Source organism: Centroberyx gerrardi, chromosome 16 (assembly GCF_048128805.1).
Source record: "Centroberyx gerrardi isolate f3 chromosome 16, fCenGer3.hap1.cur.20231027, whole genome shotgun sequence".
In the NCBI taxonomy this organism is placed as follows: domain Eukaryota; kingdom Metazoa; phylum Chordata; class Actinopteri; order Beryciformes; family Berycidae; genus Centroberyx; species Centroberyx gerrardi.
The window spans coordinates 579,034-601,753 of NC_136012.1; the positions used below are offsets into that span (position 1 = coordinate 579,034).

General features: G+C 38.9%; 1 protein-coding gene across 2 annotated transcripts in view; it reads left to right on the forward strand.

Moving 5' to 3' along the window:
* The window catches only part of fbxo38 (F-box protein 38), a 59,867-nt gene extending 44,259 nt beyond the window's left edge, over positions 1-15,608 (forward strand). For both annotated transcript variants that reach the window (XM_078289181.1, XM_078289182.1), the window contains exons 17-21: positions 452-618; positions 2,294-2,439; positions 9,593-9,696; positions 10,999-11,112; positions 12,968-15,608. In XM_078289181.1, coding sequence (XP_078145307.1) covers positions 452-618; positions 2,294-2,439; positions 9,593-9,696; positions 10,999-11,112; positions 12,968-13,146 — 710 coding nt within the window. In that variant the 3' untranslated portion in view covers positions 13,147-15,608. The remainder of the gene's footprint in view (positions 1-451; positions 619-2,293; positions 2,440-9,592; positions 9,697-10,998; positions 11,113-12,967) is intronic.
* The last annotated feature ends 7,112 nt before the right edge of the window (positions 15,609-22,720 follow it).

Consider the following 22,720-nt stretch of genomic DNA (forward strand, 5'->3'; position numbering starts at 1 on the left):
ACAGAATTAAGCTGAAGAACTACTGCACATCCTCAACTAAAACCTATATTAAGGTTCCCTGAAAGAACAAACAAGTAGACATAAACTTTAATACTTGTTTCATGTATTTATTAAATAAAGTTATGCAACACCCAATGCCCCTGTGTGAAAAAGTAATCGCCCCCTCTCTTCATGATCTCGCCTAGGGCACCAAATAAGCCAGGACCGCCACTTTGTCTCTCCCTCCATTTAACTAAACTACGGATAGGCATGACTAATGCAAAACCAACAGTGCAATCAAATTAATTTCCTCTCTCTCTCCCCCTCCCATTTATACTACCTCAAATATATTCCTTTTAAAACTCTGACTGTATGCAACTTGTGTTTAAGACATAAGACATGATACTTTTTCATAACACTGTATGCTGAGTAAGAAACTCCTCTCTCTGTCCTTGTGCCTCTCTCTTTCTAGCCACTCGATGTAGAGTGTTGAAGCAGCTGCGAGTAGAGAGTGCTCCCATAGTAAACAGGTTTGACTATGCCCAGTGTAAGAAGCTGGACATGGAGCAGGTCCTCGATCAGATACTCCGGATGCCCCCAGAGAGGAACCGCATCATCTACATGCGGCCCATGCACCAGGTGAGTAATATATGCTGCTGTCTACATTTGCCCAGGTAAAGTGTCGAGAGCTATGTTCAAAATTAGATACTAACCTACGACATACGTATCAGTATGTACTGCATACTCAGGGTTTCCCATACATAGACAACTTTGTGGCGGCCTGCCACAATATCAGCACTCACCGCCACAATTTTATTATTTTTTTTCACTATTTAGTGCTGCGTGTAGCGCATTGATTCGCTCAGCCCCTACTTGCTCCGCTTGCTTTGTCGCTCGCGCGCTCTCTCTCTCGCTCCCTTTCTCTGTCGCTCACTCGCTCTGTCTCTCGCTCACTCGCTCTCTATCGCTCTCTCTCTCTTTCTCTCGCTCGCTCTCTGTCGCGCTCTCCCTCTCTCTCTCTCTCGCTCTCTCTACCGGACCCGTCTGTGCACCTTCCATTGCACATGCGGCGTGAGGGAAATTTCTTTTTCCATGCCAAGAAGATGGCCGACTGAACTCCCGAAACGAAGAACTAACAGTTATTAACGTTATTCGGAATACAGCTGGGTTTCCGAGATTAGCAGATTAGCTGTATAGCCTAGCTGCTAGTCAATATCTACTGAGTGGACTGATAGCGTTAATATTAACTTAACTCTGACTCTGAATGTTTGCTCCCTCAATCCAGATTAATATTGAAAAATATTTTCAAAGAAGGAAAAGGACTCGTCCTGAGGAGGAGCAGGGACAGTCTGGACCAGAGGAGCTGCTGAGCAGTAGAACAGAGTAGATAATTTAACGATGTAAAGATACAGGTGAAACTGACAGCACAGAGAGATGCAGCAGGGCAGAGGGGCAGAAAAGCAGATTTCTCTGTAAAAGGGCCTAATTTCTATTTTTCCGTACCTTGTAGACAAAAGCAAGCAACAAATAGAACAGTGTAGCACTGTTTATATTTTTAAGTGATGTTATCTTTGGCACAAAGTACTTGAAAGGGAGCACTTTAGATGTATAGGTTAGTTATTTGTTTGACAAATGTAAGTTAATTTGATATTAATTTTACTTTTTTCAATAATATAATATAGAATTTATAATTTTACAGTGTATTTTTTTTATTGTTTCTATAAGTCTTATTTTGGCTACATTTCATTAGCGTACATTATGATTATCAGTACTTAATACGTTTATCATGTCATTGGGCATCAAGGTGCAAGGTCCTCCACCCCGACCCCCCCATTCATTTTGTCAAAGAAATGAAGAAAAAGGTGTGTTCTTGATTTTAGAATATTCAAATAGTCGATGTCAGATTTCAGAGAGAAGCTGCTAAAAGCCCCAGTACATAATCACTCCCAGTTGAAAGTTTGTTGCCCCATTATTGGCTTTTTTATTAAACAGTAGTGTTGACCCAATACTGATGTAAGTCAGTACCAGGTGCTCATGACTGTCATCATGCTTTACAGATTGAGACTCCCATCTAGCCCTGCAGCTTTCATGATGGTTTACTGCTGGAAAGGTTTTTGTACTTGCTCCTCTGTGATAAAGATAAAGATACCTATGAATGTAGCTTTTGCAATTAAAGATCAAGGCTTGTGTTTGAATGAGTCGGATGCATAAAAATCAATGCGGTTTCAGTATGGAGCAAATTAATTATGTGGTAATTGTCAAATTAATGCATCGTTAATTCTGTCTTCCCTCACCCCCCTCTTATTTTTTCTAGATTGATTCTCTAGCTTTGGAGCGTCAGCTGTTCCAGGGTCCCTATCCCTATCACATCGCTATAGTGCACGAGTTCAGTAACCCTCCAAATATACGCAACAAGGTCCGCATTCGCAGCTGGATGGACACCATAGCGAACATCAGCCAGTGAGTACTAACACCAGTGTTTCCCACAGAATTCGAATGTATTTGTGGTGGTGGGTGGGTTGGCACCGGGGTGGGGTGGGGTTTGAGTGCCTTTTTATTCTTGTATTCTCTTATATTGTCAATATATAGGCTAATATCAATAAAGGATCCCATTACCTGGATGGCTGAAAAATTATCTAATGTACTCCATTTTAAATAGTTCCATTTGTCAAACAAATAACTAACCTGTATTTATCTAAAGTACTTTGTGTCAAAGATAACATCACTTAAAAATATAAACAGTGCTACACTGTTCTATTTGTTGCTTGCTTTTGTCTACAAGGTGAAGAATAGAAATGAGACCCCTTTTACAGAGAAATCTGCTTTTCTGCCCCTCTGCCCTGCTGCATCTCTCTGTGCTGTCAGTCTCACCTGTATCTTTACATCGTTACATTACAGCCTTTGACATTATTATCGACTCTGTTTTACTGCTCAGCAGCTCCTCTGGTCCAGACTGTCCTGCTCCTCCTCAGGACCAGTCCTTTTCCTTCTTTGAAAATATTTTTCAATATTAATCTGGATTGAGGGAGCAAACATTCAGAGTCAGAGTTAAAAAGTTAATATTAACGTTATCAGTCCACTCAGTGGATACTGACTAGCAGCTAGGCTATACAGCGTGCTAATCTCGGAAACTCAGCTGTATTCCGAGTAACGTTAACTGTTAGTTCTTCTTTTCGGGAATTCAGTCGGCTGTCTTCTTGGCATGGAAAAGAAATCTCCCTCCCGTGTGCAGTGGGAGGCGAACAGACGGGTCCGGTGAGAGAGCGAGAGAGAGAGAGAGAGAGAGTGAGCAACAGAGAGAGAGAGGGGGAGCAACAGAGAGAGCAAGCGAGAGAGAGAGAGAGAGAGATCGCGTGGAGCAATTAGGGGCTGAGCGAATCAATGCGCTACACGCAGTTCTACAATTAAATAGTGAAAAAAAAGAACATTTGTGGCTGTCAGTGCTGATATTGTGGCGGCCCGCCACAAAGTTTTCTATGTGTGGGAAACCCTGGAGGGGTAGAGCGAGGGGAGATTGTCCACTAGTTGATCGATCGCGGATGGCGTCGTTCTCTCGGACGGATAAAAAAATAAAAATAAAAAATGCTAAAATGGGTCGCCAAATATACTTCGGCGGCCGTTAATATACCTGGGCGGCCCGCCCAAGTAAAGTCTATGTGTGGGAAACACTGAACACTGATAGCCACAGACAAAGTCCACCCCAGTGTCAAGTGTTTTTAAATTGTTTGTGGTCTATATCAAACATTGACAAGTCTGTGATATGTGGATTGTATGGATCCTAGTATCCTGGTGGGAATGCCGATTTAAACAAAAAAAAAAAAACTGGAGTGGATGAACTTCAAAGCTTTTCGCTCATATTTATTCAGTCACACGAGATGAACGGTATAGATGAATGTGAAAACCGGATGGTTTGAACTAGAAATAAAAAACAGAGGAGACACAACTGTTTGTAATGAAAAGTTTGAATCAGTAAATTGAAATCTTACTTTTTAAGCACCCAAATATAATGTTGACGATATACAGTATGAAAGTTGGAAATTAAAAAAATCCAAAAGAAATCACATACTGCTCTTCATCCACAAACCGTTGACTGAAATTGGCTTGTTAGGTAAACCCAGGTGTGGGTAATTATGCAGTTGCTGGACTGCTGATTGGGTGTTGCTTGGGGGATTGACAGTGGTTACATCCAACAGTTTAGCACAGTCTAGAAGGGGCTCTAATGACAATTTGAGTCAGTCAGCAATGCATTTTTGTTGCATATGATGCCTCTGCCTCTTTGTCACAATTAATCCTTGAAAGCAAAATGTGTGGGATGCTTTCCTAGGTAATATCTTTCTAAGGAACCACCAAAGAAATTGTTCATTGGCAAATAAAAATAAAAAGAAAGAATCCACCCTAAAACAAATTAACACTGATTTCAAAAACAGGTGATGTACCGTAATGTACCTTGCATTTCTGGGCCCATTTTGTTGTTTGGTGGTGTATTTTCTTATTCCCATAGATGACTGGCCAAACGTAGACAACATGTCATCACGTCAAGATATTTCTAGCGCAGCTACAGTGGAGTTTGAACAGAAAATCTTTCAGCTATCTAAAACATCAACGGTAAACATCAGCTTTTGTTGTCAGTCCCTCAGAATCAAAGAGAAAGGGCTTCTTTTAGACCCATAACTAGGGATGCACCGATCCGATACTGACTCAAATAGCTGGATCGGGTATCGGTGACAATGGGGCCGATCTATTCAATTCAATTCTATGTTTATGTCTACGTGCGCATACTACGTCATGCATCAGCAGCGCGCCGGTAGACCCGGCCATTTGCCTTCGGTCCGTCTGGTGGCTCCTCCGGTCCAGCAGGAGGATCCCGCCTGCCGCGCGCAGCGTCTCGCGCACTGAATTCTCGCTCGTGGGGCGCGAGTCTCCCGCAGCTAGCATCCAGGCTAACAAGCTAACCTGGCGCCCAACCCTCATAACAGAGCCGGGGTCGGGGTGAGCTGACCGGGGGTCGGTGCTGATGCTCGGTAGTTAAAAACACACCTGCATGAATACTTTGTCTCGGTTATATGTTTAAACGCTCCCGGGGCTGCCATTTAACCTGCGAGGTAAAGTAGTTTTCCACCAATTATACAATCGGCGCGTCCAGCCAGACTCCATTCATAAATCCAAGGTTTACGGGGACTCGGCTGTAGGCCAACGTTGCTTCCTGCCACAACACGATTTAAAGTGTTTTCTGTGTTCGTCAGGTACTGCTGCTCCATTCGGCCGACACATAGTCAGACTAACATACCTTGATTTTTTTTCTGAGGGCTGTTTCATAAAGTAAGATTACCAGTTAAGCCAGTTATTTCAGTAATTTAGGCTTATTCTGCATATTTTGAATGTTTTGTTTTTACCAAGTTACTTGTTTATACTACTTGTGTGAATTATGATTTAATTTATCAAGTTTGTTTGCACTGGTTTGTGACTTAATTGTGATTTAATGTTTACATTTTGTTCTCATTTGATGCAGTTGTATATTGTAAAATTCCAGTATAAAACATATACTGGAATTTTAATTCCTGACCAATTTGTTGCTGCATTTAAAAGGTTTACACTTGAATTGTAATTCCTGTTAATTTTGAAGATGTTTTACCAAGTTGCTGGAGCACGATTATTTATTATTTTAATAATAAATAACAATTGAGTACATTTATATCTATGTATTTATTTGTTACATTTTGTTTTACAAAGTTAGGAAAGCAATGTTAAAGTCAAGCCTGATGTTGCTTTACACATAAAAGAATGATCCCAGTCTCTTCCACACAGTGAGGCATAGCCTACAGTTTATTAATTAAACACTGGTATCGGATCGGTACTCGGTATCGGCCGATACCCAAAGCCCAGTTATCGGTATCGGTATCTGGACTGAAAAAGTCGGATCGGTGCATCCCTACCCATAACGTTCAATAATCATACAGGGAGGAATAATCATAGAAGAGGCAGAGGCACAGTGTGATTGGCCAATCACCATGTTAGTGTTAGTGTGATGACTGAGGTGCTTACTCACCTGTTGCCATTGGTAGTGCATGAAAAGTTTTTCAAGTGCATCTACTACATAAAAAGAGTTCAATTCTTATGCAGTTCCAGTCCATACACCAAAAAATCTCAATATATCTGAACCATTTGATGATTTTCTTCAGAGAGAGATTTGTGGATTCATTAAAAATGAATTTCTGTTCAAAGAAGCCTACATACAGACGTACAGGCGTAATTTGGTGCAAAGGTAGAGCCCATGGCAGTTCTTCTTCCTTTCTTCCTCCTTCCTTCTCAAAGGAAAAATAGTTGAGCTTGAGTGCCAAGGATGCCAATTCACACAAGAACTCACTAGGGGGGGACGTATGCCCATCAGGATTTTGTAGGAAGAATGCCAATACATCTAAGCCTTGGTCATCAGAAATATTGGTATAGAGGCACTCAAGATCAAAAGTAGCCAAAATCAAGGTAGTGTTTCCAATTCTGATAATTTATTGATCACATCAGTGGAGTCCTTGACATATGTTGGCAAATTCTGGACCAGAGGCTTAATGAAATGGTCTACGTTGTTGGAAAGTGGCTCCAGTAATGATTCATTGCTTAGAAAGGCTTTTATGAATCTTTGGAAGCATACAGAAAACGGGTGTCATGGGAAATTTGCAGTTCAAATAGTCATACTCCTGCTGTGATATCCAGTTCTGATCAAGGGCATATTTTAGGTAGTTGGTTATTTTCAGCAGTAGGGTTGGCTTTAAGCTTCCTCCTAGAAATGGTGGTCATCTAGCTGATGATATGTGTCTGTTCGATAGTCCCTTAGATTCTGGATGACAATTGCACCTACCTTATCTGCAGGTTTAATGACAATGCTGGTGTCCTAAGTTCTTGGACAGCTGCTTGTTCATCTCGCCTCATATTTTTATGAGAGTAGGGGGGCAAAGATTCATAAAAGCTTAAGACTCCTTGTTCCACAAGTCTACAAAAGGTATGTATGGATGGATTGGATTCTAAAGGCATAAATGTGCAGTCTGAACACAGGCTTATTAGGCCTTTGTGTCTCAGCAGGCCCATCAGGTTCACCAAACATATGCCTCAGTTTGATTTAACTAAAAAAGCGGAAAAGATCAGTCTTTAAGTCAAAGGAGTTGTTACGATAAGTGGGGACAAATGAGAGGCCTTTACTTAAATCAGAGAGTTGGTGTGAGGAGAGTACCTTATCAGAAAGGTCCTTGGCTGTCCATTTTTAGACCTGGTTCAGCTGATAGTCAATGGTGTCCCTCTTATATTTGATCTTTTTCGCTATCAGTCCTTCTTCAAAGCTTTTTAGAGTTGTTTTGTTGGATTGATGGATCACACTAAAGTCATCTCCAAACATCTGTGTCTGAATCTCCTGGTGTGAGACCTCCTGAATGATCAGGAGCATCAGGTACAGGGAGCACTTATTAAGTATATCACACCACTTCTTGTTAAAATCTTCTTTGTCCTGTCCAATGGATGGGGCCTTTTGGATGCAAAGTCCCTGGGGGATATGTTGATTACGCCAGTATTCGCTGAGAGTGCTGCCATGGAGCTTCAGGTGTATTTCTTTCTGCTGCAGTCGATGTAACTTGGTCTTCATCTGTTCAATGGAGGTAGGGGAGTTTTCCAATGTGTCAGAAATAGGAAACAAATCCTCTCTGCATCTGTGTGTGAGAGAAGGCGAACGTACACGTGTGTAGGAAGCGTCATAAGCAATGATTGCTAAAGTTACTGTATTTGTCATAGAAGAGATGAAGGCAGCTGATCACTAGGGAGCCAGAGACCTGAGATCATATTCAAATAAACTGATCATTAATAAACTGATCAGTTAGGTCTACATGTCATCACCACAAATGAACCGTGGGACAGTACAGAACCTTGAGTGTTTAGAATTAAAATTGGTTACTTGCCATAGGTACATGATGGAGTATGTGGTAGAGTAGACAAACATGGCAGTCAAATTATAGTAGCATTTAATAAATGTTAATTTCCCACCTTGGCCATCCCTCCTCCAGTAGCTGCAAGAAATAAAATTAATGTATTTATTTCAACAGAGTGTGCCAGTTCAAAAAGCTGTTTCAGAGACCTTTCCACCTTATCAGGAAACATTTCTGGAGGAAAAACTGATTTACATACCAAGTCTACACACCCTTTCAAACTTTCTAGTTTTTATTGCTTAGAGGCCCGAATTGAAATCCCATTAAATCACTTTTCACTTTCGTCCTATTAATCCTTAAATTTTGCTATGTTGGTATCTGAATTTAGCTACCAAGACTCTGCCAGACAGCCTTAATCACCGTTCTCCCATAAGGCCATTGTGCTGCTCTTAAACCAATAGGTCCAGCCTCATTTGCATTGACTGACAGATGTACCCATCATGATGAAAAGTGTCATCATAAAATGAACAGTTTATCTAGGAATGAAAAGAGAAGTTTAAATTATTTTCTAATTTATTTCCTCATACACAATGGATATCAAAAGTCTACACACACACACTTTCAGAATGGGGGAAAAAAAACACTTTTTCAGTCTTTTCATTTTCTTTGGATATAGTAACCAGCAAATTACCTTGTTTGCACACCTTTCAATTAATACTTTGCAGAGGCCCTTTGCTCTGATAACAGCAGTAAGTCTATTTCCATAAGTAATATTTTTTTCATTAAGGAACATATTTCATTATGTTATATTTGGTGTGTCCTACATATTTTATTGTGTCTTTGCGGTCAAGCACATATTGTTTCTTGTCATTTTTCAAACATTTGGCCAGAAAGTGGTGCTGTTTCTCAAATGGCTAAGCAATCTCTCTCTCTCTCTCTCTCGCTCTCTCTCTCTCTCGCTCTCGCTCTCGCTCTCGCTCTCTCTCTCGCTCTCTCTCTCACTCTCTCTCTCTCTCTCTCTCTTTCTCTCTTTCTTTCTCTCTCCTTTTTTTTCCTCTTCCTGTCTCCCTTCCTCTTTCTATAAACACACTCCATCTAAGCAAGAAACCAAAGGTATAAAGTGATTAAATGCCTCCTACCAGACTTCTTTCTAAGAATGGTTTAGTTTTTCACATCCTATCATCAACAGAGACTTTTTCTGTATTGGGCCCAAATATATTAAGGTTTGAACCGTTTGAGGTGTGCTTGATTTTGAACTGAACACAGATTTCAGAAACATCCTCATTTGTTAAAATAAACCACATCTTCCTCTTGGAAGAAAATCCTCTGCGAAATATAGTCAAATACAATTTTGTCTTAGCCTGGCTCTAACCTTATACATTGATCTGTAATCAGGCCACCATTCGAATTCTGTGATTGATGGAACTGGCAAGGACATCTTTAGATTGTTGTTGCTAAATTCATCAGCACTTAGTCCAGTGAAATTTCAGTTCTTAGCCTTGATTATTCACCAAAAAAATGTTGCTTTACTAACGTGGGCTAACGGAGCGCTAGAACTGCCAATCCCATGAAACACAAAATGTTCACATGGTTAGCAAGTAAATATAGGTGAGTTCTGGCTAAATCTCTCTAACCATGATCTAGTGGTTCATAACGGATAAGCCAAAAAATTATCTTTCTGTCTGTTTGTGTGTGTGTTTCTTTCTCAGGGAGTTAATCAAGTATGAGTTTTTCCCAGAGGCCACTAGGACAGAGGAGGATGTTAAGAAGTATCCCAACTACCCCTGGGGCCGGGACATCTATACATCGGAGGGTAACGCACAGTAAAACCTACACTGCCCCTGGGGGTAGATAGACAGATTTACATTGGCTTTTTCTGCTTTTCAGGAGGAACAAGTTTAGATCATATACAGTAGCTTAATGTCACATTGAGGCAGCCTATTACTGTAATTGGACCAGTGTTAATTTTCAAAGCATTTGTAAGTCGTATTCTTTTAATGAAAGTAGCTGAAAGTAACTGATGATTTTAGTCAACTAAAATAATTATAGTTGACTTAAAAACTTCAATCTTCAATCTGAGAATAATGTCAGAATCATCAAATTTAATCAGTCAAGTACATACACGTAATAAAAAAACATGTGACCGTACTATACTGTAGATCAGTGGCATTGTTAGGATTTCAGAACATTCAGGGCTCACCTCAGCCCAGAGGCAGGTACAGAACCATACTGGAGGGGTCCGGGGGCTTCCGCTCTGCTGTTGAAATTTTAACATTTTTTTCCAAAGTGCATCAATCTGGTGCACATACATAGGTGTAAATGAAGCAGCATAATAACCACTTTGATCAGGAGAACAACCTGATTTGACCGTATTTCAGTAAATAACTAACTACGTGGCAGACTGGAGATACAAGAGACATTTTGCTTAGCGGGGTCCAGCATTATAATGACTCGAGCAAAGCATGTCTTTGGAATGCCGTTTTGCATTTAGAAACAATGAAGAGTTTAGCTGTAGCTTGTAGGCATTTAACCATAAGGCTAGTTAAGTGTCAGTCCAAGCTAGCAATCTAGTGCTAGCCGTTTTTCATTACTAGAATGAAAAATGATTTCAAATACTGTCATGGGACAGAATATGTAGTTGTCATAGACTTCATTGACAAAATTGCAAAAAGCCATTGTCAACGAGCACTTTAGTCTCGTCAATTTAATGACGAGATTAACACTGAATTGGACTCCAACTATGTATAAAGTACCACCAAGATCTGGATGTTTTTGTCTAGTTTTTTTCCAAAACATTTAAACAAAATAGTATGGAAGATTGGAAAGGTCTGACAATCTTAAACGGATACAGTGATTTTTTACGTGATTGTCTTGCTGGTCAACTTAGTTGTTTAATGGCCAATGTCACTCAAAATAGTGTATGCTATAGTGTTAGCATGGAGCCTACTATCATTCAACATAGTGTAAGATGCTAAAGTGTTAGCATGGAGCCTATTATCACTCAACATAGTGTGTGCTAAAGTGTTGCTTAAGTATGCTATGCTAAGGTTGACCATCGCGGAAATCTCCCAAAAACTTGCTGTTTTCCTTCAGTGATGTAATTTTCTGTCTGTAGGAGTAGTGGATGGTGCCCCCTACAGCATGATAACAGACTTCCCCTGGCTGAGGACTCTGAGAACAGCTGATCCCAACAGCTATGCCCGCTATGACTTTGAAGACGACGAGAGCAGTGAGTGCAGTAAACACATCAGTCCTTTCCCATCAGCAGCCCCTCTGCATGGCTGTTTTCTAAACTCAGACAAAACAAAATATTTATTAGTCACTAGGACTGTCACTATAATACTGCTTGTCTTGGAATTCATACATGTAAAGGTACCCAAACGGATCTTGTACAATCTTAAAAATACCTTGGAATATAGATAGATATTCCAGAAAGTATTCAACCCCCTTGAATTAATTATGTGGTGTTGCAGCCTGAATTCAAAATGGATTAAACTGAGCGTAGGTGCTCGGGAGGAGCACCTCTATATGAGCTGGGCTCTGTGTTTGTTTGTGTGTAATGCTTTTTGCCATGTGCACTGCTTAGGGGAATAGTGGTATGCATGTTTAGGCCACCCAGAGCTCCAAGAGCCCTGCATACGGGGAATACAGTGTGCGCTGGTGCATCAGGTAGCACTCAATTTAAGCTTTCTGGTGGTATCAATATTATCTTTATTTATTGTTACCAAACTATGTTTTTAAGAAAAAGGGCCTCAAAGTTTGCAGACAATTTTGAGACATTTATTCAAATAAATTCGAAGTCATTCTAACAAGTGTTGGCCTTGTAACTGGAAAAAAGTAAGAAATTACACATTACTTGTTACTTTTCTAAAGGATAATGAATTACTTTACTTATTACTCACTGAGAAAAGTAATTAGTTTCAGTACTTGTTACATTACTTTTGTGTTACACCATAAAATGAGTGTGCTAGGTTTACTTTACCAGCAGTAATCTAAATAATGACGGACACAAAATCTTTCTTTTAAGGTTTTTAACAAAGATGAAGCCTACAGCACTAAATTCAGATTTTCCAATTCATATTTATTACTTAATAAATATATTAAGTAATATATATGCAAATGCAACATATATATATATATATATATATATATATTTATATATACATATACAGTATATATATGGACCAATAAAGAGGGTTTTTTGTTTGGCATTTTTTTATTTTTTCTTTATTTTATTTTTTTACAATTGACAAAAAACAAGAAAAAAAACATAAAATTAAGACACAATACAGTACAAAGAACAAGGACATCACAGCACACAAGACAACAACGATCAAAACAGTAATGAAAAAAATCAATAAACAAACAAAACAAATAATATGGTGTTAAAAAGGCAGACTGTCTTTTCTAACGAGAAGGGAAATGCATTGCATTTTATTTAGTGCTCTATCTGTACCTCACATCTCTGTTGTCTTAAATCCAGTAATGATGCTACCAGATCACAGGACTGGTTAGTTTAGTTAGGTAGTTGGTTTCTGCTAGTATGCCCCTTATGAATGGAACCGACTGTAAAGCTCTTTCTTGTCCCCCTCAATGATTCCCACATTTTCTGTATGTGATTATTTTCTGTAATGTATGTCCCTGTATGTTGTTGACTGTTCGAGTTAAATTGTAGTGTATTTTTTATTGTTTATTTCTAAGGATGTTTTTTGTGGTTTGTTTTGTTTGTTTTGTTAATATCAGGTCTCAGCTCTCTTAAAAAAAGAGATATCCATCTCAAAGAGACTACTTGATTAAAGGATAATTCCGGTTATTTTCAACCTGGGCCTTATTTTCCAGGTTTTTCCAGTCACAATCTGATCACCCAGATGCATGTTAATGCCAGGTGTAAAGGGGGCCATAAAGCAATGTTGAACTACCTCAGCGCTCTATCCATCTTTATCTGCAATGGAATGTTTGTCTTCTTGACATTTCACTGGCTAGATGTTGTAGAAGCAAAAAGCAGAATGTTAACAGACAGTACAGACAAAACATGATCATGTAACCACATAATATGTTTTCCTCTCTCTTTTGTCCTGTGTTAGCCACTATCTACGCCCCACGGCGTAAAGGCCAGCTGTCGGCCGATATCTGCATGGAGACGATAGGGGAGGAGATCTCAGAGCGCCGACAGAGCCGAAGAGGAGTGTTCCAGAGAGTGGTGGTGCTCTTCCTCCATCACTGTGATACACCAGGAGAGCCTGTGGACGATGACTACATCTAGACACCATGCCTCTCCAAAACACAACTATAGAAGCTCTATTTCTGGAGCTAAGACTAGAAACTCTATTTGTAGACCAGATCAAGTGTAATCCTAACGGATGTCAGTACTGCTGCAGCACTGCCTGAGATCCTGTAAGCTAAAATATTTGCATTGGTTTGGAGGAGGGAGAGATTCACCTTTAGTCTGTCTGTGACTGGTAGTTTGGTGTGGAAGATGCAGGTAAAAGTTGTGTTTTATCACACTGATGTGCTACATTATGTCTGCAAATGAAGGGCACTGAAGGGCTTTGCCAAAGATAAGCTTGGCAAAGGAAGGAAGTGGGCAAAAATAAACAGGTTGAAGCTTAATTTGGTATTAGACCTTGGCTTAAGTCCCAGTGAAAAAGCTACACTGTTATCTGGCTAATTGGGACCGGACTGGATGGTTTTATCACTTGTCGTGAAACCTTTTTCAGCTCCATGAGGAAAAAGCAATGTTTAATCTTGAGTTCATTGAGATGATTTTTAATGAGGTTAGCGGCATATATTTGATGCTGAATTTCATAACATTTGAGCAAAATCTCAAGGCACAAATTAACTCCTTAGCCTGTTCCTCAAGATCTGAAGACCTGCAAAGTCCTGATGGCTAAGGCCATTGTCTTCACTAGCTTCATAGCTCGTGTTTTCAGTTGCCTTGTTTTCTATCACTGACCTTAACATGAAGAGAAAAGATGGAGAGAGAGAGAGAGAGAGAGCGGGAAAAAGCTGTAGTACTCGTATGATCTTTAATCTGTCAATCTGCCTACCTCTGCTGCCACAGACACACACACACCCCACAAACAGAAGTTAGAAGTGGCCTTAGACTGGTCTGTTTTATTTGTTGTTTTTTATTTTATTTTATTTTTTTCTTCCACCTCCGGGTTTGGAAGCTTCTGGAAGAGGTGTGTGTGTGTGTGTGTGTGTATAATGTAATGTTGCACAGTTGTGTTTACCTCAGCAAGTGCTAAATGCAAGATGGAGATGAGGATGACTGAATAATTGTAGATTGATTTTTCTCCCGTTCCCTTTCCTAACACAATAATGAGTCAGTCATCTTCACATTTTCCACCCTTTAAATGAAAACCTGGCCTGCTATTATTACAAATGCAAATCAGAAGTGTTATCTGCAAATACACAGTGTAAGCATGTCCTCCATATAGCATTGCCATGTTGAGCTGCTACAATCACCAGTCCCTAAGCAGCATCCATGCAGCCAACATGATTTTGATTGGCTATTTCCGCCCTGTTCAGGCATGCTGATGACAAAAATGTAATAATGAACAATGTTGAAAATGAAGTCAGCTGCTGTGTTCTCTCTCTTCTGTCATCATTGGCTGGGAAATCCTCTTCCATGACTGGATTGGTTGGTTCTCATGTCCTTTAAGTGTCCACACACACACACACACACACACAAACGGGGAAACTACAGCACTTTGTCAATGTGCTACTTAAAGCCCTGAGGTCAGATACTGTCTTAGTGGATGAGATCAATGTCAATTATGAATGTGGTAATGAAGGACCCTCTGAGTCGTATTAGGGTTGGTGTCATGATGCAGCGGTTGGTTGTGTTCCACAGCTACAGGACTAAACATGGCGTGGCTACCCAAACAGTATCTGAACACCATGATCACCTTCGTCTGTTGGCTACAGTGGTGGAAGGCTAGTTGAAAGCTGCCATACTCTCATGCAGCTGATGCATTTTTTTTTTTTTTCTTTCCTTTTTGGTGTCCCAGTTACATCCCTAATGCTGTGATCCCCATCATGAATATATTCTAAGAGAGAAGTTATCAGCCAACTATCCCCCAGATTGCCTTACAATGGACTAGCGATGCTCTTAGCTCTAAAATGCTTTTGGGCCAGCCCATTACCTCTCTATCTTAAAAGAATTGTGACATTGACTGGACCTTCAAACTGTTTTAACCCTTGAGCAATTTGATTTTTTGATTTTCTGGATCTAAATTTTGTTGCTAAGCATTACTGGCCCAAACTGTGTGCTGGCTTACTGGATAGCTTGTCTTCTAGCTTATTGTCAGGAAGGAATCGTCGAACTGGTTTGGGTTATCAGGGATTTCATTGGTTCTTTAGATAGACAGCTCTGCCCTATAGCATTGCACAGCAGTGGATTCAATTTACTTTACATTCGATCAGTTCAGGAAATGGATTTTCCTCAATTCAAATATTGAAACGCTGTGTCATGAGAAAGATGCCATATCTAACTAATTAAGAAATAACAAAGTGAATGTTTTATCATTAGCAAATGAATTGAAATTCTATTTCCATGTTGAATGGACTGAATATAAAGTGAGTTGCGTCCTGCCTTCTGCTTGTGTATAAAACTGTACAGATCTCATGGTTGACGATATGCTTCCATGGTGTTGTTCATATGTTTATAAGAAAAGAAAAAGACTATTTCACTTAATAAAAAATAAAAGACCTGAACTGAGTGGAGCTAAAATGTCCCAGTGTCATCTTTCTGATTAAAATAATAATCATGGTATTTCAGCCATACAGAATTGATATGACATTTTGTAATTTTCCATTTTCTGCAGCAGCGGTGGGTTTTTTAGCCACTGTTGAAAGAATATAAGTAAGCACTTCTGGTCATCAAAAACCCTGATGTACATCAGTAGGGTATGAAAAATGTTAGCAAACCTTACTTTATTCTACCTTTTCTGACCTCATGACTGTTGGATTGTGATCATTAATGAGTTGGTGACTTTAGAGAGCCTTCGAGTTGAGAGGGAAGACACTTTGTCATCCAGCAGTGGTCTCCATGGGAAATAATACCTGGCTCTTCCACAGAGCTTCATTTTGTCATCACAAAGCACACAAGACAAGTCTGTTTTTCCTCAGTGAAAAAAGCTTTCAGTCACATTTCCCTTTAAAGGCAATGTGAACTTAACATGAATAATTTTCCCCTAAAAGCAATGCCTTAAAAAAACTGCTCATACTTTCCCAAACCTCAAACTCAGGCCACCATATTTGATAGTTTAATGCCTGCTAACAGTGGTGTCATTTTTTTTCTCAAGAGTTGCTGTTGACCCTAATACAGACTCTGATGAAGATCCGCCTCTTCCTTCTCTTTGGATTGGATTAAGGACCAGACTGAAACCTTTCCACACCAGTAAACTAGTCAATGAGGCATTTTCAGATTAGCCCAAGGCACACATGGAACCCAGACAACTGAAATTCTTTTAGGGTTAGCAGCCCTTTAAGGTAAGGTGACCCCCCCCCCCCTTGTCTTTACCCAGAGTAAAGGCTGTTAAAACATGGAAAAACATGCTGAAGTCATTTGTCAAGTTTGCTTTTTCAGAGAGCCATGAGTAGATCAGATATTTGTCCTGCAGAAACCTCCTACCTGCAACTTTGCCTTCTTTAAACTGTAATCAACAGCTGACATTGTCTCCCATGCACAGAAAATATTTGATGACCCTGTGCTCAAGCCGAGTAATGCATTCTAATACATAAAATGAATGGCCATGTCTGGGAAAAGTAGAATTTTGTAGATGTGAGGGTTGTGCAGGACACTAAATCAGGTGTTCTCTGTCAGAGCAAGCTGCATGACGACAGCAAGACACTCTGCAGGTAGAAAGAAGTGGTGGTGGACAGTTTCACTCTGTTTACATTCACTGACAACAGCAGAGTCTTCTGATTCGCTCGAACATTACGGCTGTGTGTGTGTGTGTGAGAGAGAGAGAGAGAGAGAATGACTCCATCCTTACTGCACTCCAACTTGTCTAAGCAGGAAAGAGCAGAGATTTGTGGAGTTGCGATTGGAACCCGTGTGTGTGTAGGTAGCCTTGCATTGTGTCTAGGTAACTGCCAGAGTTCTGAGAGGTATACTATGAAGTTTAACCTGGAATTTCCGCTGTCAGAAAGGTGGCTCACTTTTAAGCGGGGTACATCACCATGGTAACTTCGGCAGCACACCTAATTAACCTGCTCTGGAGCATCTCACTGTATATTCAGGCTATCGTATCTAAACGTATACAAAGCCAATCAACTCTCTGGAAAAATGTCATCACCATTCCTAGAGGATCCCATGGACTAACCCAAAAATTTTATTTACAAAAAAAATATGAACTGAAACATTGCACTCAAATGAATGAGACAAGTAATAAGAGGAACTGTACAGGGGACATGGCCATCACCACTTCTTAGATATTGGGGGTACAGAAAATATGGGCAGGTCTGGGGGTCCTCCCCCAGAAATTTTGAAAAATCTGAAAGCATTTCCTGCCATTTACTTCAACTTAATCTACATACAGGGATTTTATTAATCCTAAAATCAGGGTTTCAGAGTACATTTATTTACTTGCATTTTGTGACCTGTTCTCATTCATGTTTGAAAAGTGACCCATATCCGACGTCAGTGCAACCGGACCTCTACCGTGAAGCATCACACGTGCAAATGAACAACAAAAAATTATGCACATTTGCAAGACAATAAATCATAGAAGCGTGAAAGTAAAATTGCTGTCCAAACAGCAAACATATACATACATATTAAGGAATATTTGCATTGGAGGTTGGATTAGACTTTGTTTGCTGATGATCACTTCCATGTAACAACATGGAAGTGTTACATGCAAAAACCGCTTGTATTCCGATCTGATCTAACCCAGACTCAGGTTGCATTGCTGTGCATCAGATATGTAATGGACCTAGGACCACATATGAATGTGGCCCAAATCAGAATTACAAAGATCAGATTGCATGTGTTTTTTGGTTTTCACACTACTCTGATCTGTGTCACATGTAGGCAAAAAAAAATCTGATTTGGGCCACTTCCACCTTTAATGGGAATGTAGACTTATAGGGCTTAGCAACTTTTCAACCTTACTTCATCAAGCCCAACAACTAAAAGTTAGATTGAAATGTTGCTGAAGAAACCATCAAAGTGAACATTAATCTATTGTGAAGGGTGAATTTTTTCTAGCTATTTTTTTCTAATTTCTAATTATTTTGTTATTGTGCCATGCACTTGGCAAACCTTTTTAATGCATACACTATTACTACTACTACTACTACTACACTACTTCTCTGACAAGAGATATGGTATTTACAATACTTTTCCATAGATTAATAACGTTACACAGATTAATGCACTGGAAAAAGGCCATTGTAAAGTGCTACCCATGTTTCTATTAACTACATGGGTTGGTGTAAATTGTGTTCTGGAAAAAAGAAATTCTACACCTGAAAAGCTGAATTGAAGATGAATAACTTCAGAAAAATCAAGTTATTTTCCTAGAGTATCCCCTCAGATATGATAGTATCTTAATACAAATTCCAAATTTTCAGCTATGTGTTTTTTAATCATGTTTATAAACCATGTACAAAGCAAGACATCTCTGTCATCAAAGTTTACTGGGGCCTGAGCTTCATCTGATGAATCATAATGCAGCAGGACAAAATGCAGCAGAGTTCATAGAATTTAGAATGTCAGTGTCATAAAGACAGATTGACCTGAACAGACTCGGACTCACAGTTTCAACTCTGATCGGTGTTCACCTGCACATTGAGAAAGAAAACTCAGATTGCATTAATTTGGAGAAACATCAACAACAATATCAACTGTTTAGAACAGAAAACATGGAGAGTGATTTCCATCCTGGTAAGCCACATGTATTTATTTATTTGTTTTAACAGAAAAAGATTTTTGCTGAACAGACAAACAAGAGACAGACAGTCAGGATAGACACATGCATTTGTGTCCAGTTCTTCCTTAGTTTGATTTACATTGAAGAGTCACAGTTAGATTTGTTGTTGGAACAAAACTATGATGAAAGGCATAAGATGAAGCTATGATGAAGCATGTTGACCTTGAATGAATCTACATCAGGTGACCTTATATTTGTTTCATTAAGATGTTGCCATTGCATTTCTTTCACCATCCATGCCAATGGTCGCTTAACTCAATGCCTTTAATGACGATCGCCATGAAAACATCAGCTGCATGTTTGCGAAAGTCCTGAAGAAGGAGCATTACCTTTATGCTGAAGCCTCTAGTTTCTCTGGAGCTCCTGCTGAACAGTCTGCTGTTGGTCTCGGCTCCAAACCTGCTTCTGGATTTGTGAGCCTCAATATATGGGAACCAATAGCCAGCACAGCTTCATCAGCATGCAAACTAACCCTAACCCTAACCACTAAGTAAATATATGTTGGCCATTACCATTTTCTTTACCTCTATTACTAACTTACTTACTACCTCTATTACCACAATATAATCAATATTTATTCTAAATGTGGCTGTTTTTTTCACCGAGAGACCATTTTGCTTTTAATATACCACTTGTTTTCTGAAAAAACAAACAAACAAAAAAACATGAAATTATTATTATTGTAATGCTTTATTTTACAGCCCGCTACTTACACGGTAGTTTGTGATTATGGGGTAGGCCTACTAATACAATAACAATGCTGTAGTTACAGGTGAACAAAACAAGAAGTCCGGGAAACAATTTTGTAATTGTGAGAGACTTATTAGGTAGTTATAGTGTAACTATTTTCATAATTACTGCATACTTAAAAAATAATTACAGGGTACAATAACGTAATTAGGGGGGGCAAAACATGTTATCGGTGCTTGTTCCCTGTAGTTATGGAATAAATACAAGGTGTGCGGGCTGTAAAATAAAGCAGTGCTTGTTCCCCTCTTTTAATTCTAGGGTAAGTACAACGTTGCCCCACAGTAAATACAATTTAACAGAAAATCACATACGTCCATCTGAAAACTTTGGTAATTGATGTTAGGAGAGGAGACCCTAGACACACAGTAACAGACTTAATTGAACATATATACAAGAACATTATTGAATGTAGTATACAGTATGTTGAGATGAAATATCAAATATATCAATTTTATAATATAAAATGTTAAATAAAAACCTTCATAATCCTTTTATAAATAAATTTAGGGTCTAAATTTGACTTTGACACGCATTGGCTAATACATCAACTGATTGATGTGCATTTAAAATTATTCCCTTTCTTTTGTATTTCTTCATCCAGCTGGTCACAATAGTTCCAGATATACAGCAGAAATAACCATAGAGATGCTTACCAAGGAACAGATACCAGATGAAGAGATGATGGTCTTGCTGGTCCTAATTCAGAGTCTGAACTCTGACGCTGCTGACCTGGACTATGCGAGACAGGGACAACTGAATTCAAATGCATCAATTTAGAGGGGCGGAGAGCAGCAACAACAAAGCATTAACAAGGAGGAACGCAGGGCCTCTACTCGTCTAACACTCTTTGCTGGTGGGGAAAAGAGCTAGGATGTGTCTATGTGGGAGATGTTTGACTCCAACATCAAATGCACAAGGCCACATTGGGGCTCAAGATATGTGGATATCCACTGCCTTTTTACACCGAAATATTGTGGAAATTATTTAATTGGCATGGAATGTAGTGAAAAGTTAAAAAAAAAAAAAACATATTTCAAATATCAAAACATTTTTGTGTGATCCAAATCACAGCTCAGTATTTTAACAAAATGAATAATATAGTATGCCTGAATTAGAAAGAATCACACTTTTGTGAATGCAGTTTATTTTTGACCCAGGTGATGTATTTTATGGGGTTTGAATTGGTTATGTATCAAAGTAACTTGTTACTTAATGCCCCTTTAAAGGAACAATCAGTAATATGAGCTCTTTAGTACCATCTAATGGCAGCCACAGGAACTACAACAACATCGGCAAACGTGTCCGCCTCCACAAGTCCCAATACCCTTTAGCCATTTACTAGCAACAGGTTGTTTGTGAGCATATTGCTTGACAGATATTTACTTATGCATAGCGAAGCTGAGGCAAGCTAACCAGTGTTCCAACTATATTGTACTGTGGCGGGTCGCCACAGTAAAATCATGACCTGCCATGCTGAAGTATTTCATATTTATATTTATATTTATTATGATTATTTTGTGCAATGAGCCAGTGAAATATTACTGAGTGTTCCTTTAACTTCTTGTTACTTAAACCCCCTTTAACTTGTTACTTATTGCCATTTTAACAACTGTGTTGTTCAGAATTCATGTAGAGCTGACCAACAGGAAGACTTAGCCATGCCAGCTATACACTGTGCACTGTGTTCAACACCAACACCACTACTATTTTCTACTGGATGTGTTTGGAACCTACACAGTCACACTCCATTTAACTTACTATTAACTCCAACAGTTCATAAATGGAAGGGAAACCTGTGCTATTAAGAGAAAAGCTCTCTCTATCTTCCTCCTCTCCCTCTCTCTCTCTCTCTCTCTGTTTCTCTCTCTCTCTCTCTCTGTCTCTGTCTCTCTCTCTATCTCTCTCAGTTCAATTCAATTCAATTTTCTTTATTGGCATAAATGTCACATGAACAGCGTTGCCAAAACATCTAAATACAAATGAGAAACACAAATGAATGAATAATTGAATGAATGAATGAATGAATGAATGAATGAATGAATGAATCAATGAATCAATGAATCAATCAATGAATCAATGAATCAATCAATCAATCAATCAATCAGTCAATCAATCAATAAATAAATACAGATAAATAACTAGCACATAACATAAGAATACACATAACAATCTAACATTGAGGAAAAACTGAGTCACAGTAAACAAAATGTAATGATGAGTGCAGGCTGGATTTAGAAAGAAAAGATCAAACAAGACAATACAAAAGCTAATGTGACAAAACACAACCATTAACATAACATATTGTGCAGCTCTGGATGCTGAAAGTCCTTCTCCCAGTAGGATCACTTGTTTTTTCAAAAGTTTGGGATTAATAAGACACATTTCTTAAAGTAGACAGCTCTGATGTCATCATATTTGTCACATTTTAAGAAATAGTGCATATTTGAGAGTCTGTTATTTCAGGAGTAACAATTAACTAAAAGTTCATTTGCAAAGAATTGTTGCCATGAATAATGTTCTCATGTGAATATACAACATTTGTCGTCGACATTGTCGCGTTAAAATTACCTCTCAGTATAGAGAGTATACCTCAGTATACCTCATGTTTCTGTCTGCCTCTTCTTCTTGAATGTTGCACAAGTCTATATGACACTGTCAGGCTGCTGCACGAATGTACCAATCACAACATGACATTAAGGTTTGGTATATAATCACCTTCTTTGGTGAAAATAAAGACTATAAAACAAATCAAGGGTAACTGGAATTTAGGAATTTACCATTACCCTTTTTTCTATTAGGCAAGTAAGTGCCATAATAGGCTACATAAATGCCAATTCCAGTTTTATTTATTTATTTAATTTTTATTCTGTATTTAGTGTGTCAAATTAAGGCTAAGCTTCAAGAATTTGACAAAGTTAAATTAATTTAATATTAAAGCAATGCCTGAATTTACTGTACCTTTGAAGGGGCATACTGGTCAGAACTTAGATATCCCCTGGCACCCTGATTTTCCCCTTAAAAAAGTAGCTTCAAAGTTAGAATTTTTTTTTTTTCCTGTTCTATACAACTATCACATTTGCTTGTTCCAATGCTTCATTGAAGCTATAGCACACTTATTGTATATTATGTGAAATATTCAAACCC